Source organism: Dipteris shenzhenensis, chromosome 19 (assembly GCF_047967505.1).
Source record: "Dipteris shenzhenensis isolate YYH24624 ecotype China chromosome 19, Dip_SZ_1.0, whole genome shotgun sequence".
Classification (NCBI taxonomy): Eukaryota; Viridiplantae; Streptophyta; class Polypodiopsida; order Gleicheniales; family Dipteridaceae; genus Dipteris; species Dipteris shenzhenensis.
In genome coordinates, this window is record NC_141614.1 from 35,146,425 (window position 1) to 35,160,964 (window position 14,540).

Sequence of the window (14,540 nt, forward strand, 5' to 3'; positions counted from 1 at the left end):
TTTGCTTTTCCCATCTGCTCCTTCTGTTGTTACTAGTCATGTAGACAACCTGACTGTACTAATAATAGTTGCCAAGGTCTAGAGGCCGCCGTCTAGAGGCCATGGTCTAGGATGGGAGAAAAAGTGGCTACTCCCACTCTAAATCCATGCTAGACCATTTGGTCTAGGATGGGTGTAATGATAACAAAAAGATTCCCATCCTAAACCCATGCTAGCCCCATCCATGTGATAAGACTCTAAGACCTACCCTGCAAGCCAAAAACTGATTTACAATGACAAGTAGCACAAAATATTTCCCAACCGATAATCGAGTAATAACACACCGCATGAATAATAGACGATTAAATTCACAAAAACGAAGCCTTTCCTCAAAAAGCATTTTCTCAAAGGATTTCTCCACCTTGTTGAACTCTCGCCTTTTGTTTCCATGGGCTCTGCAGCTCAAGAAACGCAATTGGAGTGGATGAAGGTTGTCGAGGCAGAGCTCGAAGCATGTGTACATCCTGCCTGGTCCAATAATGTCCAGCAAGGTGTTCTAGACATTCTCAGTTCTCTCCTTTTCCGGTAAGGTTTGCGCTTCAGAACTCTCAATGTGTATCACTTTCTTGGGGCTCCCAGGGCGTAAAATTTATGGTTTGGTATACGTCGCGAAGCCTCTGCCAGATGGAGGATTGCATTCCGGAAGCCCCAGGGTCTCCTGAAGAGCATTTTCACTTTTAAACTATATCAGCCTTTGCTCGCCTACAATGCATGGGGGTTTGAATATTCTTAATATTACCTGCATGTTCTAGCTCACAAGGGGAAAATGATGCTTTAGTTCATGCAGGATGATCAGCCTTGGATTCACACGATGCGACATTTACTTTGGCACTCGTCTATTGTAGCCTTTGGTCACTGGCAGTCCCCCTGGCAGCCTACCCAAAGGGATTTTGGGTTTCTCTGCATGCGAATTGCATCTGGTCTATCACATGCACTCTTCGGTAGTGGCACAAAAGGTTACGGAAAAGTTGGACAAGCAAACTTACACTTTGGCAACAGATCTTATGGCGTGTTCTACCTGTTGTTTTGCCAGTTGGTCAGATTTTGGCACGCCATCATTGCCTCTGCCACCTATCGTGATATCTATCTTTGTGAGAGGCTATGCCTTATTCATTTTGGAGTTGCCCAGAATCTAGGGACTTTCTATTTTTGCTTCAGCAGTGGCTTCATATGGCAAGGCTTTCTGGCTGTTTGGTGTTTATCCAGCCCAGTGGAGCTTTGATTTTTTTTTTTTCATTGGGCTCATTACTAGGCACTTTATGGAAATGGGATGGAAATACCGCAACCATAATGCCCTGGCCAAATATTGCTTCTTCTAGGCATCCTTACAACAATCTTTCTATGATTGCCTCCATGCGTGGTATTTGGATTATTCAGTTTTCTTGTCATATACTGAGATCTTTTGATGTTGTAGCTGGCTGTCCTCTCCTTGGGGACTGCTTCTTGTTATATAAATATAAATGGATTTCACCCAACAAAAATATGTGCGCATATACACACACATTATACATAAAGCACATTTAGAGAACATGATGGTGTCTCAGCTGGAGATGATTGACAATATAAAGTCCAAGAGGAATCCCTTGTATGCATGGACTGCATTTGCTCGTGAAAGTGAATGAGTGGAAAAGATGACAAAACTGACTCTTTGAGTGTAGAAGTGAGACTTCTGTGTAGTTTTCAAACGTTCCCACCTGAAATTGGAATTCAATCGTCCAATATTGCAATACCCTTTGTATGATCTTTTTGAATCTATGATAATTGGGCTTCAATGTTAAAGGGTTTCCAATATCAAGCCTTTTAAAGGGATAGGATAGCACATGGATTTATATGTTCTTTCTGCCAGATATTCTTAGCTTGAGCATCTTTTGAATGGTTTTGACTGACTTCAAAAAACCCAAACCTGATCTATAAAGGCCTGAAATTTTCCTCTTTGGACTTTAGGCTGCTTAAAATGTGACTACGGATACTCCATAGATTTCTTACAGGAAATCAGTACTATTTCCTAATGCATATCAAGCTATGGCAGAGGATGCTGGGTATATAGATCTTATGGATATCAGCTTGCTTGTGGGGTACATATACTAAAGATAAGGCTTGGTTCTACATCCAAATGCTATGATAGTAAGAGCGTATAGAACAAGCTGCAAAATGTATAAATACACGTGTTAGTAAGCCTTGAAAGTCAGAAATTTGCTAATGTGCGCATAAAAGATTTATGGAATGTTAAAAATGCACAGGGCTAAAGAATGTTAAATTTGTTGTAGTCCCTGATAGACTTTACCTGAATGAAAACTATCTACTAATTTCCTCGTATATATCTTAATACAATGAGAGAAGACAAGCATCGCACATGTGCTTCAGTAAATCAGTAACAAGAGCCTTGACCCTTGGCATTAACATAATTGACTGGTAAGCATTCAGTGTCACCACAATGTAAATATCCTAAGTCAAAGTACAGTTGACCATTTATTTGATCATAATTAAAGAGTTTTATATGTGTTAATTATGGTCAAAAAGTTATTTTAATGGTCAAAGGATTGACTACGGTCAAAGATACTTGACTCTAGTCAAGTAAACCTGACTTCGGTCAAGGAGACTTGGTTTATTACCAAGAGGGTTAACTGCGGTTAACCAGAGAACCACAGAGCTGACTACGGTCAGAGAGTGTTGACTTCGATTAACACGACTTAGCATACGCCAAGAGGGTTAACTCCGGTTAACCAAGATGTGCCAACTTCGGTTGGAGAGTTGTGCCAACTTCAGTTGGAGAGACTTGGCTATAATTAAGGCGCCTCGACCCTTGGTCAAAGCTCCTTAATTATAATCAAGAGTGTTGACTCCGGTCAACCAGAGAATAAATATAATTTTATATATTTGTTTAGATGTGCACATGTGTTCAGTGGGGATGCCCACCGTGACTAGAATTAGTCCACAGTGTGTTATTTGCATGCAAAGCGCTAACAATTAATGGGTGCCATGGTGATGTGCTTTAATTAATTGTTGCAGGTACTAGGAAGAATTATTTTTCCTAAGCGCTACGGGAGCCTGACAAGCATCTAGAAGGCGGTTCGTGTGACCAAGTGCTTTGAAGACTCCAGAATGGCCCTTAGTGGCATGTAATAGGACTTAGTATAGATTTTAGACAAGTGGCATGTTGCCAATTTGAATTGAGCTTGAAGCTCTTGTAATAAAGTGGATTTTTCACGTTTTGAAATGTAGAGGTTACCAGACAGCTCTACGCTGAACTTTTGTAACAGATTCTCTCTCATGAATAAAAACCTTCGGGGGGGTCCAGCCCGATGTTTTGTCCTGGGCCCTAGTGCATCTACAGAGAGAGGGAGTGAGGGAGAGCTTATGAAAGTATAATTACTGTCTTTTATGAGCTGTAATTGCTGTCTTTTATGAGCGAGTCGGTTTTATTGGTATCAGAGCATTGGCTCACTGTCTTTCATGATAGTGACGATCTGAAGAAGAAAGTATGAACGTGTGACGCCTTTACGTAGAGGGAGAAGACTTGCTGCCTGAAAGAGTCCGTGAATTCTCACGTAGGTGTGGATTGTTGGTAGCGGATGATTGGCTGTCATATCTTTTCCACCAGCGACCAGACACATCCAGTTTTTACAAGCAAGGAAGCCTGTGGACACAAAGTTGCGTTGTCCAGCTGAACGAAATATTGGCGCAGAAGAAGCGTCAATGTGAATCAGAGAAAGTGAGCACGTGAAGATAAATTTGGGCTTGTGATGCTGACGTGGTCTCGTATGCAAGTCTCGCTGTGAGTAGATCATTATTGTGGAGGAAGGCTCTTCGGAGATCATCACGCACCGGCGTCTCGCATAGCCCTTAGCCATTTGCTCGAGCGAGCGACGCGCGACGACGACCAATTCATAGCCAAGGTTTGGAACCTTAGGCTCTTGCTGACATGGCCAAGTGTTCAGCCAGGGTGTATACGTGGCACACAGACAAGTAGGCATGATGACGTGGCAGCCAGCAGGGCAGATGACGTGGCTAGGCGTCCACACGTGCGGGATGATGTGGCAAAAAGACACGTGGCAGTGCACAGAACAGTGCTGATGTGTCATTCTGACACGTGTCAGCTGATGTGGCAGACCCACATGCAGGGATGACCTGGCATTCTGACAGGTGACATGGATGCTGACATGGCTGACCAGGGGTTAATCTAACTCAACCTTGGTACTGGTCTTCGGAACAAGGCATCTGCCACTCTGTTCCGAATTCCTGGGGTATGGACAATTTGAAAATGATACATTGACAGCATGTTTGCCCATTTCATATGCTTCTCGGAAAGCTTGGTCTGAGTCAAAAAGTATCTCAGACTTCGGTGGTCTGTCTTAACAGTAAAATCTGCACCCAAAAGATAGTGCTTCCATGTATGGATGGCATGAATTACAGCCAATAACTCTTTCTCATAGATTCCTAGATATCTTTCTGCATCCCGAAGTCTCCTGCTTTCATAGGCCACTGCATGACCATTCTGATGCAATGCAGCCCCAACACATTCTCCACAAGCATCGCAATCAACATCAAAAGATTGATAAAGATCCGGGACTACAAGAATAGGCTCTGTAGTCAACTTCTCCTTGAGTGTATTGAATGCTTTCTTCTGTGATATTCCCCATGTGAAGGCTGCATTTTTCTTAGTAAGGTCATGTAATGGAGCTGCGATATCAGCAAAATGTCTGATAAACCTTCTGTAGTAAGAACACAGGCCTAGGAAACTTCAAACTTCATGCACAGTTTTCAGCTCTAGCCATTCCTGAATGGCGCGGATCTTCGCTGGATCCATTTGTATCCCATTCTTGGATATTATATGCCCCAGATAGTGGATTTCTTCCAAGAAGAATTCACTTTTCTTGCTGTTTGCGTAGAGCTGATGATTTCTCAGCTCTTGAAACACTATAGCAAGATGTTCTCTGTGCTCTTCTTCTGTCTTAGAAAAGACTAAGATATCATCAAAGAAAGTACCCGTAAAATGCCTGTACTTTCGGAAGATGCGATCTAGAGCTGGGCTGAATCAACCCTTTGGACAACAAGTCCTGTACCTGAGACATAATCTCCTCTCTCTGAGTCGCACTGACTCTATAAGGTGGTCTGTTTGGTGGCTCACTACCAGGCATTAACTCTATCTGATGATCTTCTGGTCTCTCTGGGGGTAACTCCCCTGGCAAAGTATCAGAAAAGCAATCTTTAAAGTTTATAAGAAACTGAAACTTATCTTTGTCTGCATCATTCATTTCAGCATGCATATCATTCTCTTTTTCTTTTACAAAAACCATGTACGCAGAAATTGCAGACTTTATTGCTTTACCACATGTAACATCAGATACAATGGGGATAGTGTCCCCTTTATTCCTGGCAATTAAACGCTGATTTTTCCCCCTATGCACAAACTCCAGCACTCTTTCACGAAGAGTCAACTTCACTGCCTTGCGATGAAACTAAGGCATTCCCAAGACTACATCATGATGTTTCAGTGGAGAAATGAAGAAGTCTTCCTGATCCACATAACTCTGAACATGAAGACGGAGCTTCCCTATCAAGGGAGTAACTGGCACAGGATTTCCACAGAACATCTGATCGGCATCCAAAGACCTGTCCAACTCCTCCGTCTTTATTCCCAGCCTCAGGGCTAGATCCTCTGATATGAAATTATCAGTAGCCCCTGGATCAAATAAAATTAGCGCTTGCTGGTCTCTAACTTTGCCCCATGATAGCAGCAATTCTCGTTCTTCTGGGTTTGAAGCATGACCCAGTATGTCAGGAATTCCCCCCGCCATTGGCTTTTGCGGTCCTCGTGGCTTCTCTGCCTCTTTTCCCTTCGAAGTTGAAGGCTTTTCTGGGCACTGGGCAGCCACATGTCCCTCTTTGCCGCACCTGAAGCATTTCCCATCTCTACGGAATTCCGCTATCTATTGAGGGGTGAATAGAGATTTGCCCTTATAAATCTTTGAAAACTGAGTACCCCTCGGCTTTTGAGGCTGAAACCCTTTCTTTTCAGCCTTGGGGTACTCTTTCTTTTCAGATTTTGAAAAATCAGTTTTCTTTTTATCAGTACGTCCTGCATGCAAAGACAGCACTGTAGATGGATTTTGTAACGGCACAAGGCTAGCTACTGAAGCTGAATGCATAAGGTCTTGAATGTTCTTTGCCCCCAAAGCATTCACTACTGCCTGAATTTTTGGAGTGAGACCTGCTCTGTACTTTCTCATTTGGGTGCCTTTGGAGATCTTTTTGAAAGGTGCAACCTGCAAATAAGCATCCCAAAACTTTTGGTTGTACACATCCACTGTATCTCCTGCATCCATATGCAAGCTGTCCCAATCTTGAAGAACATGGTCTCTAAACTGTTTAGGCATAAACTGCTGGTAGAAGGCTTTCTTGAAGTCCTTCCACTTCCTTGGGGCTGACCCATCTGTGGTCTGTGCACTCCACCATGCACTAGCTGTGGCTGTCAAGTGCAAACTGACCATTCTTAACTTGGAGGATTCTGAAAATTTTTCTGTACCGAATGCAGCATCAAACTGCCTGATGAACTGCAATGCTTTGTCTGTATGACCATACTGTCCATTGTAGATCATAAACTTGACAAATTTTCCTCCCTCTTTAAATTCCTTGGTCTCTTTGGAAGACTTTCTCTTCCTAGACTTCTTGTGTTTCCTTCTTTTCCTGGATGGTTTATCTGATAAGGAGGAAGAAGACACAGAAGTCGAACTCGAGGTAGACGGTGATGGACTAGGAGATCGGTGATGATGCCTCGATCTCTTTCTGCTATGGGACCGTCTCCTATGAGATCTCTCTTTCTCAGGCTGTACACGAGAGTGTGCCTCTGGCATTGGCACGTCATATACTGCATTAGGCATAGCTTCTGCTTGAAACAAATGCTGAGCCCTTGGATCCCTTTTGAGATTTTCCATCTCTTGTATACGAGTGCGTACCATCTGTTCAAATTCTTGTTGAGTTTACGGCACACTTCTCTGTCTTGGATGTACATCCCTATCTTGTGAATCCCACTGGATAGGTGATTGATCCATATTCTGAGATCTGCAAATTTCACACACCGTGTAGGTACTGATGCACAACTACTTTTGCTTTTCCAACAGAAAAATACCTCAACAAGAGGTGTTTTGCATTCACAATCTATGCCAGTACTGGCTATCAATTCAAGGCATAAACCCACACAGTTGCCAAAGCATCAACAACTATATTGCCCTTTTCTGGCTCTGCAGATGGCTTCAAAAGGCATCTGTTTTTCCCTCTTTTCACTGCTCAAAGGCATGCATACTCTTTTTTTGCAAATCTCTGATTTCTCTGTAATGTGACTATTGCTAATCATCAGGACCTGGAAGGCATGAGGGAGCAATATGCTCGTGATTCAGATTTTGGTGAAATTTTACAGCAAATGCAAGAGGGGCAATCCACCAGTCACTATACCCTGAAAGATGGGTATTTAATGAAAGATGATTGCCTATGCATCACCCAGGAAATGAGGAAAAAGATTTTGGAGGAATGCCATGCACCTCCCTATGCTGGACATAGAGGAATTACAGCAACAACTCTAGCACTAGAGAGGTATTTCTTTTGGCCAGGGATGCGGAAAGATATACACCAGTTTGTTACGGAATGCCTTACGTGTCAAAAAGTGAAGTATGATAGACGGAAGGCACCTGGCCTACTTATGCCTCTTCCCGTGCCTCAGGCACCATGGGAAAGTATTACAATGGACTTTATTTTTGATTTGCCAAGATCAAAGTCAGGGAATGATGGGATTTGGACTATCATTGATAGATTCAGCAAGCAAGCTCATTTCATTCCAGTTCGCAAAACCATAAAGGCAGATCATATGGCTAAGCTATTCATGGTACAGATTTTTAAACATCATGGTATGCCTAAGTCCATTGTTAGTGATCGAGATCCCCGAATGACTAGTCTATTCTGGAGAGCTTTATTTGATAACATGGGGACGAATCTGAATTTTTCTTCTTCTTTCCATCTCTAGACAGATGGTCAAAGTGAAGTAGCAAATTCGACAGTTTTGGATATGCTGAAATGCTACGTGGGTGACCAAAGTTCAGACTGGGAAAAGTACCTACCGTTAGTAGAGTTTGCTTACAATAATACAGTACATAGCTCTACTGGGAAAGCCCCTTTTGAGGTCATATATGGAAAGGTCATTTTGCCACCTATATTGAGGACCAAAGCCTAACTTAAGGCGCATGGTAGTCAGCTGAGGAGATTGTGGGGATTGTGCAGCCCCTTTTCAGTACCCTTCGACTTGTTGATAGAGAAGGATGCACAATTGGACTCGTGTATGAGTTCATGGAAAAGGTTGGAGAGGCATTGAAAGGGTGCACATGGCTTGATGCCACAAGGTAAATGCAAATCAGGAATCTTGACTTTTCAATTCACTGTTGGCTATTAATTTTCTTATTTGCAGCTTAGGCTTTGCATGTATGATGTTACATTTGTATTTAGAATCAAGAATCTAGATTCTAGATTTGCAGCAACCTAAATATATTTCATTTGCACCCTACAAAGAACAAGAGATTATGGCCTTGTGGGAAAAAAGATGGACATGGTTCCATAGGCCTATTCATGCAGTAGCACACATTTTGCATCCTCTATGGAGGAGGGAGGACCAATTGGATGATGCTGAGTTGACTACAGGGTGGACAGGTTTCCTTGAACGTGCATATCAAGATGCAATATTGCAAGATGCTTTGGAGGACCAACTCCTCTCATTTAGGAACTCCTTTGGGGAGTTTGGCTCAGCTCATGCATGTCTCCGTGATGCTCAGTTGAGGCCTGTTACATGGTGGGAGAAGTATGGTCGGGGCACGCCGGAGTTGAAGCGCATTGCCCTCCGAGTCCTTTCACAAGATTGCTCATCTAGCACCTGTGAAAGGAATTGGAGTGTGTTCTCACTTATACACACTAAAAAAAGGAATAGACTAGGCACTGGACAACTTAACAGGTAATTCATATTCGCATTGATAATTTTGTGTGTATAGCACTCGGCATATCTATTTTCTTTTATATGCACTCAGCACACAGTGCATTATTGGCATTTGAATTATAGTTATGCTACAACCTACATGTATTTACTCTTAATTCATTTGGTGTATGGTAGGCTTGTATATGTCCATGCCAATCTACGACTTATTCGACGAATGAAGACCATTGAAGGTCCACAGGAGGTGGATCCTGATAAGATACGTGTGCAAGTCCCTGAGGATGAAATGCTTCATCTTGTGCATGAGGATGATGATGCATATGCATTCATTGCTGAGGAGCGGGCATCGTTGGCATGTGCCACATGATCTCAGGAACGCAGACGAGCAGGGAGAACAGAACCAACTTTAATAGCAGCTGCTCCAGAAGAGCAGGAGACCTCCTCATCATCAGAAGAGGATTGATCCACTTCTGCAGAGTCTGATAGTGATGATGGGGAGGAGGAGGTGGGGGCTGAGGGCCAGGGAGAAGATGCCCAAGCACCTATAGATCTTGTTGATTAACTTGCTACTTTCAGTAGAGTTTGAACTTTAGTTTTGTTCGAAATTTAAAGTTGATGCCTTCACTCTTGACTCTTGAGTTATGTAATCTAGGTTCTAGTCTATAGACTAGGAGACTATTTACAAGAGTGAAACTGAGAAATTGATTAATGTCCAGACTCCATGGTTGTGATTCTTGAACTTGTGAAAACTGAAATATGATAAAGTTTAAGGCTTGAGCTTGTAAATTGTAATCTGAAATCTGATTTTTTGCGACCTATCTAGTATCTACTCAACTGAAATTTAAAATTTAAAGGCTTAATTGAGCTTTGTAATCTAGACTCTATTCCAATTTCTAGCATTGGCCATTATAGGCTTGATTGATAAAGTTGAAGGCTTGATTGAGCTCTCTAATCTGGAGTCTATAATCTATTCTACCATTGGCCATTACAAGCTTTTTGTCAAGTCTTTTTCTATGTTTTTAGCTAGTTTTGCACAGTTTTGGCATACTAAATGTATGCAGGCATAAAATTTATATTTTTTAGACCAAAAAAATACAATCTGGTTTTTTGAAACTTCACCTATTCTTTTGAAACGTTTCAAAACGTTTCACGTTTCAACGCTATGAAACGTTTCATTGAACTATGCCGTCACGTCAACTAGAGTATCATGAAAAGAAAAGTACATAGTACTTGTAGCTAGACCCCAGGACTAAGTGTCCTAGGTGTCACATAGGACTAAGTGTCCTATGTGGCATAAAAGGCACAAAATAAACTAAGTGCTTATAACTATGCCTACAAGGCACATACCAGGGCCCATAGGGCATCACTAGAACTGGGAGAAGATGGCCTACAAGGCCTATGTATTGGATATAGAAAAGCCCCTGGTAGTGATCTTGTCTTGTTTCAGTGTGGATTTATCAAGTTTCTTGGGAATTTCAAATCTCAATTGAGTGTTGGAGACCTTGATTGGATTGGAAAAGTGCTGCTACTTATGACCTTGGCTGCTTGGTCAGTTTGAAGTTTCAGTTTTCGATTGAGTGATGAAAATTCTTGTGAGGGCTTTGTGTTGGATTTGGAAAAGTAAATGCTATCAGGAGAGTGACTTCTGATGTCAACACCCTAGAATTATTGTTTTTCTCTATACCAATTTAGAAAATGTGGATATTAAAGCTCTATTAAAAGAATTGTTTCAGACCTAGCATGCATGGTTGGCTGAAAGTGTTTGATACTGTGAAACTTTGCAGTGCAAGCAATTACCGTAACATCCGAAGTGAATTAGCGGTTGGACAGTGTTTGACAAGGGCCATCAATCAGGGGATCATCAAAAGAAATGAAGTGATTGTTTGTACGAAAGGAGGTTTCTTATCTTTTGATTACAAGGAGGATATCGAGCCTCGCACATATATCGAAGATACCTATGTGAAAATTGGTCTTTTTCAGTGGGGTGAATTTGTGGGTCCTTCATCCTTGCTCATGAGCTCAATGTTCTAAGCAAGCTCATAGGCAGCATCGTAATATTTTAGCCTAAAACTATCAACATACCACTAAATGTCCGAAAGAATGCCCTAGAGAAACTTCATGACTCCATCTTGTTCCTCCTTTTGTAACTGTATGGCCGCTTGTGTGAACTTATTAGCATGATTATTGCCATCTCATTCAAAACTCCAAGAAGTATGTCTTCAAACAGTCCAAATAGCAAACCAGGTCCAAATGTTCTTAAGGAACTCCACCTAGATATATTTAGCATCTCTAGATTTGCCTTCTAGCACAATCTGCCCTGCCACTTGTGCCACCAAGTTTTATTCTCCTTTGTGAGAAAGTAACTTTCAAATTAATGGAGCGTGAAATATGAATTAAAGGTTTGTTGTCCTATCCTTACCTGTGGTCTTGACTAGAGATAGGAGTAACGTTCAATCCCATTCGTCATTTACTTCTCCTGTGCTAGGGTTGAGGTTAGCAACCAATCCAGGACTTGCTTTGGAGGAAGGCAGGGTAAGCGCTTCACCTTTCCCGTGAAAGCGCTAGTTTCCAACTCACTTTGGCTCAACCCTCACCGTCCTGTCCTTCTTTGGCCTCTTAAGCAACCCAATCCCATTTCTTCTAGTGCTCGGCCTTGGCCTTTGAAGGGCATCGCCAAGTTCCTCGGGCAATGTACCGCTCTTCTCTAGCCTCCCGCTCCTCTTGCTCCGCTAGCACATTCATCCTTTAAATGGCTCCTTAGGGATTCATGGCTGGCTTTATTTAAACTATATCACTTTTAATGCCTTACAGCTTGATTTTTATTTGTATTTTTATTTGTATTTTGATAGACTCTTGGATGCAAAGGCATGTTCCCAAGATATAGTATTGTGTTTAGGATCACAGGAATACGATTGTCCTCATTGTAAGCTTTGAGAGGAGGTGGCCGCAACAATTGGTCAAGTCACAGTTTCAGAGCAAGCCAAAATAACTTTTGTCATCATAGAGGAGCTTGAGGTTGTTTTGTTAGATCTTAGAATCTCTCAATCTGCTGCAGGATTAGAGGTTGATAGATATGATAAACGCCAACAACCAGAATATAGTAGTTTACACATTAAAAAAATGCCTCATATTGAAACATTTCTGATATGGCAAAATATGGAGTTATTTCTTCCCAATTCCATAGATTCTCCTGCCTTCGTACAACTAGGGATTCTTTTACTCAGTGTAGTAATTTGATCACTTGGCTACTACACAAGGGGTATAATCCAAGAAAAATTATGAAAAAAGCACACACAATTTTAGATAGGAAGTTTGTTATCTATAGTGTATCGGTTTAGAACGATCGAACATTAGCTGAAAACAAAAAGTGGGGAGCTGACCAGCCCGCTTTTCTTTTAGTTTTGAAAAATAATTAAATAGAGTTAGCTTTTATTAGTTTATCATTGCGTCTTTGTAGGAATCAGTACAAAAGTGTATATGACTCCTTTAGTTTTTATGTTGTAAATAATTCATTCTTTTCTTTCATTCTTTTTAGAGAGAGAGAGAGAGAGAGAGAGTTTTTATTCCTAATTTTTCTTTCTTTTCTTTCTTGATTTGTTTGTTTATTTTTGCATAGTCACCTTCTTCCTTTTCTTCTTTGTTTCTTGTTATCTTTCCTTTTTATTTTTTATTTTTATTAATTTTGTTAGCTGTTCCCCCCCCCCCCTTTCTTCGTTTTTGTTTCTCTTTTATTTTTATTAAAATTTTGGATTTTAGAACAAAATCTGAATTTGTATGATTGGATATATTCTAGTCTTACAAAGGTATATATAGAGGAACTTTAGTTGTTTCCCACCATATTCGAGTTCCTAGGGCAAGATGGGTGCTTAGAAGGTCGTGATTTTGACAGATTCTAGGAGTTTAGGGGACATCATCTCTGCCAATCTGGTAAAGGGGTCTACATTCACTTTCCCTGATGGTGTTAGTAGCCTTGAATTCATATGCCAAAGCGTTAAAAGTAATATAGATGCAAAAACAAGTGTATTGGAATTTGCCAGGTGGGTGGAATAGTATTCTTAGAGTTCCTTCAACATAGGCGGTAGACATTATTCTACAAGCTTGGTGGTGGCACTGGTCCCGAACCACAGAAAGAAGGGCCATTCCAAGGTTATGTTTTCCAAGACCCTTGATTTAAGCCATGAATTGCGAGTATCGTGAAGGGGGCAGGTTTATGTAGTCTATTCCAACAATGCCGGAGAACCATCACCCAGCAACCTAGAGTAAGTGGCCTTGTTATAAGGGGTATTTTTGACGTCATAGCTTATTAAGATAGGTAGAGGAGGTGCTCAGAGCAGGCTTCATAATGCGTGACGATTCTCTACATGAAGCCTCTATCCTCTTTGTCAAGAAGAAGCCCAACACAATTAGGATGTGTGTGTGTTACCACGCACTCAACAAGCTTACAGTCGAGTCAGTTTCCTATTCCTAAGATTAGGCTACATTCTGGAACTACTCTATGGAGCTGGGATGTTTTCCAAGACAAATTTGAAGGGTGGATTGTCATCACATCCGCTCAGTGAAGCAGATATCACTTAGTTGGATTTTCGAATACAGAAGGTGCTGTATGAGGTTGTGGTGATGTTCTTTGCATTCACGGTAGCAATAGCCACATTCAATAGGATGATGCTGTGGGTTTTCGAGAACCTTGACGAAACTCAACATAGCCTGGACGTGTGTCTTTTTGTGCGCACCAGTCTTCCTAACGTGCTTGGTAAATTGTACTAAGGAATGGAAAAGTTTCCTCAAACCATCCTATATGTTCACGAAAGTTACCATGCATCAGGAGACATCCACATCTTCCAAGAATCCCCATAATGCAATAAACAACAAAAACAAAAAAGAACACTTAAATCAGAAGTATACCTTGCCAACTATATCGAGTAGATATCATATGTCTATACATTACATATACCTTCGGCCCAAATGTTAGTACGAAACATATACCTTCAGCCTAGATGTCCACATCAGATTACATATACATCAAAACCATTGCATGTATATCCGAGACTCAAACAAATTTGGTTGTGCCAAGGGGGAAATAATTCCTCCCATACATGAAAGAGTCTGTAACTATGTCCGTAAACTATTATATTGCAACAAGCAATAGAGATTTAAACTTTCATTAATGTCACTTGCATAATGTTCGCCTCATCATAACCATATGAGCTTGACATTGTGTAGCATGTTTGCTAGATGTAAAGACTTGTGAAATTCCACTTAAGTGACTATTGCAGGTTGAATGGTTTTGTTGGTTGGTAAGAATTCTAAACGAGATTGTAATTTCTAGTGCATGCTATATGTCTAGGGGATTGGGTGAAAGGTTATGTTCTTAGTTGAGCTGTATGGTTTGTGGTAGTGTTCTAGGTGGTGTACTAGATGCTCGGTTCTTAGTTCTAGGAGTGGGGGTTTCTAGGGTTCTAAGATGTTAATTAGGTAGTGTTATTGTAACGGCCTCGACTGGTGATGTAGAATGGATGTCACTTTATCTTTA

The 14,540-nt window shown here is 41.3% G+C and overlaps 2 protein-coding genes across 2 annotated transcripts in view; both read left to right on the forward strand.

Annotated features, from left to right (window-relative positions):
• The first annotated feature begins 292 nt into the window (after nt 1-292).
• LOC147890392 (DNA-directed RNA polymerase) overlaps nt 293-14,540 on the forward strand; it is a 40,649-nt gene continuing 26,401 nt past the window's right edge. The window contains exon 1 of the mRNA XM_087390766.1: nt 293-564. Coding sequence (XP_087246892.1) covers nt 428-564 — 137 coding nt within the window. The 5' untranslated portion in view covers nt 293-427. The remainder of the gene's footprint in view (nt 565-14,540) is intronic.
• On the forward strand, nt 7,901-9,377 carry LOC147890393 (uncharacterized). The gene is made up of 4 exons (XM_087391011.1): nt 7,901-7,918; nt 8,311-8,385; nt 8,562-9,031; nt 9,188-9,377. The coding sequence occupies exons 1-4, from the start codon at nt 7,901-7,903 to the stop codon at nt 9,375-9,377; spliced, it is 753 nt and encodes a 250-aa protein (XP_087247137.1).

Excerpts from the sequence above, each read along its gene's own strand:
- LOC147890393 (XM_087391011.1), top strand. Across the intron at positions 8,386-8,561 it reads TGTATGAGTTCATGGAAAAG|CAACCTAAATATATTTCATT; the intron begins GTTGGAGAGGCA and ends CTAGATTTGCAG. Across the intron at positions 9,032-9,187 it reads GGCACTGGACAACTTAACAG|GCTTGTATATGTCCATGCCA; the intron begins GTAATTCATATT and ends GGTGTATGGTAG.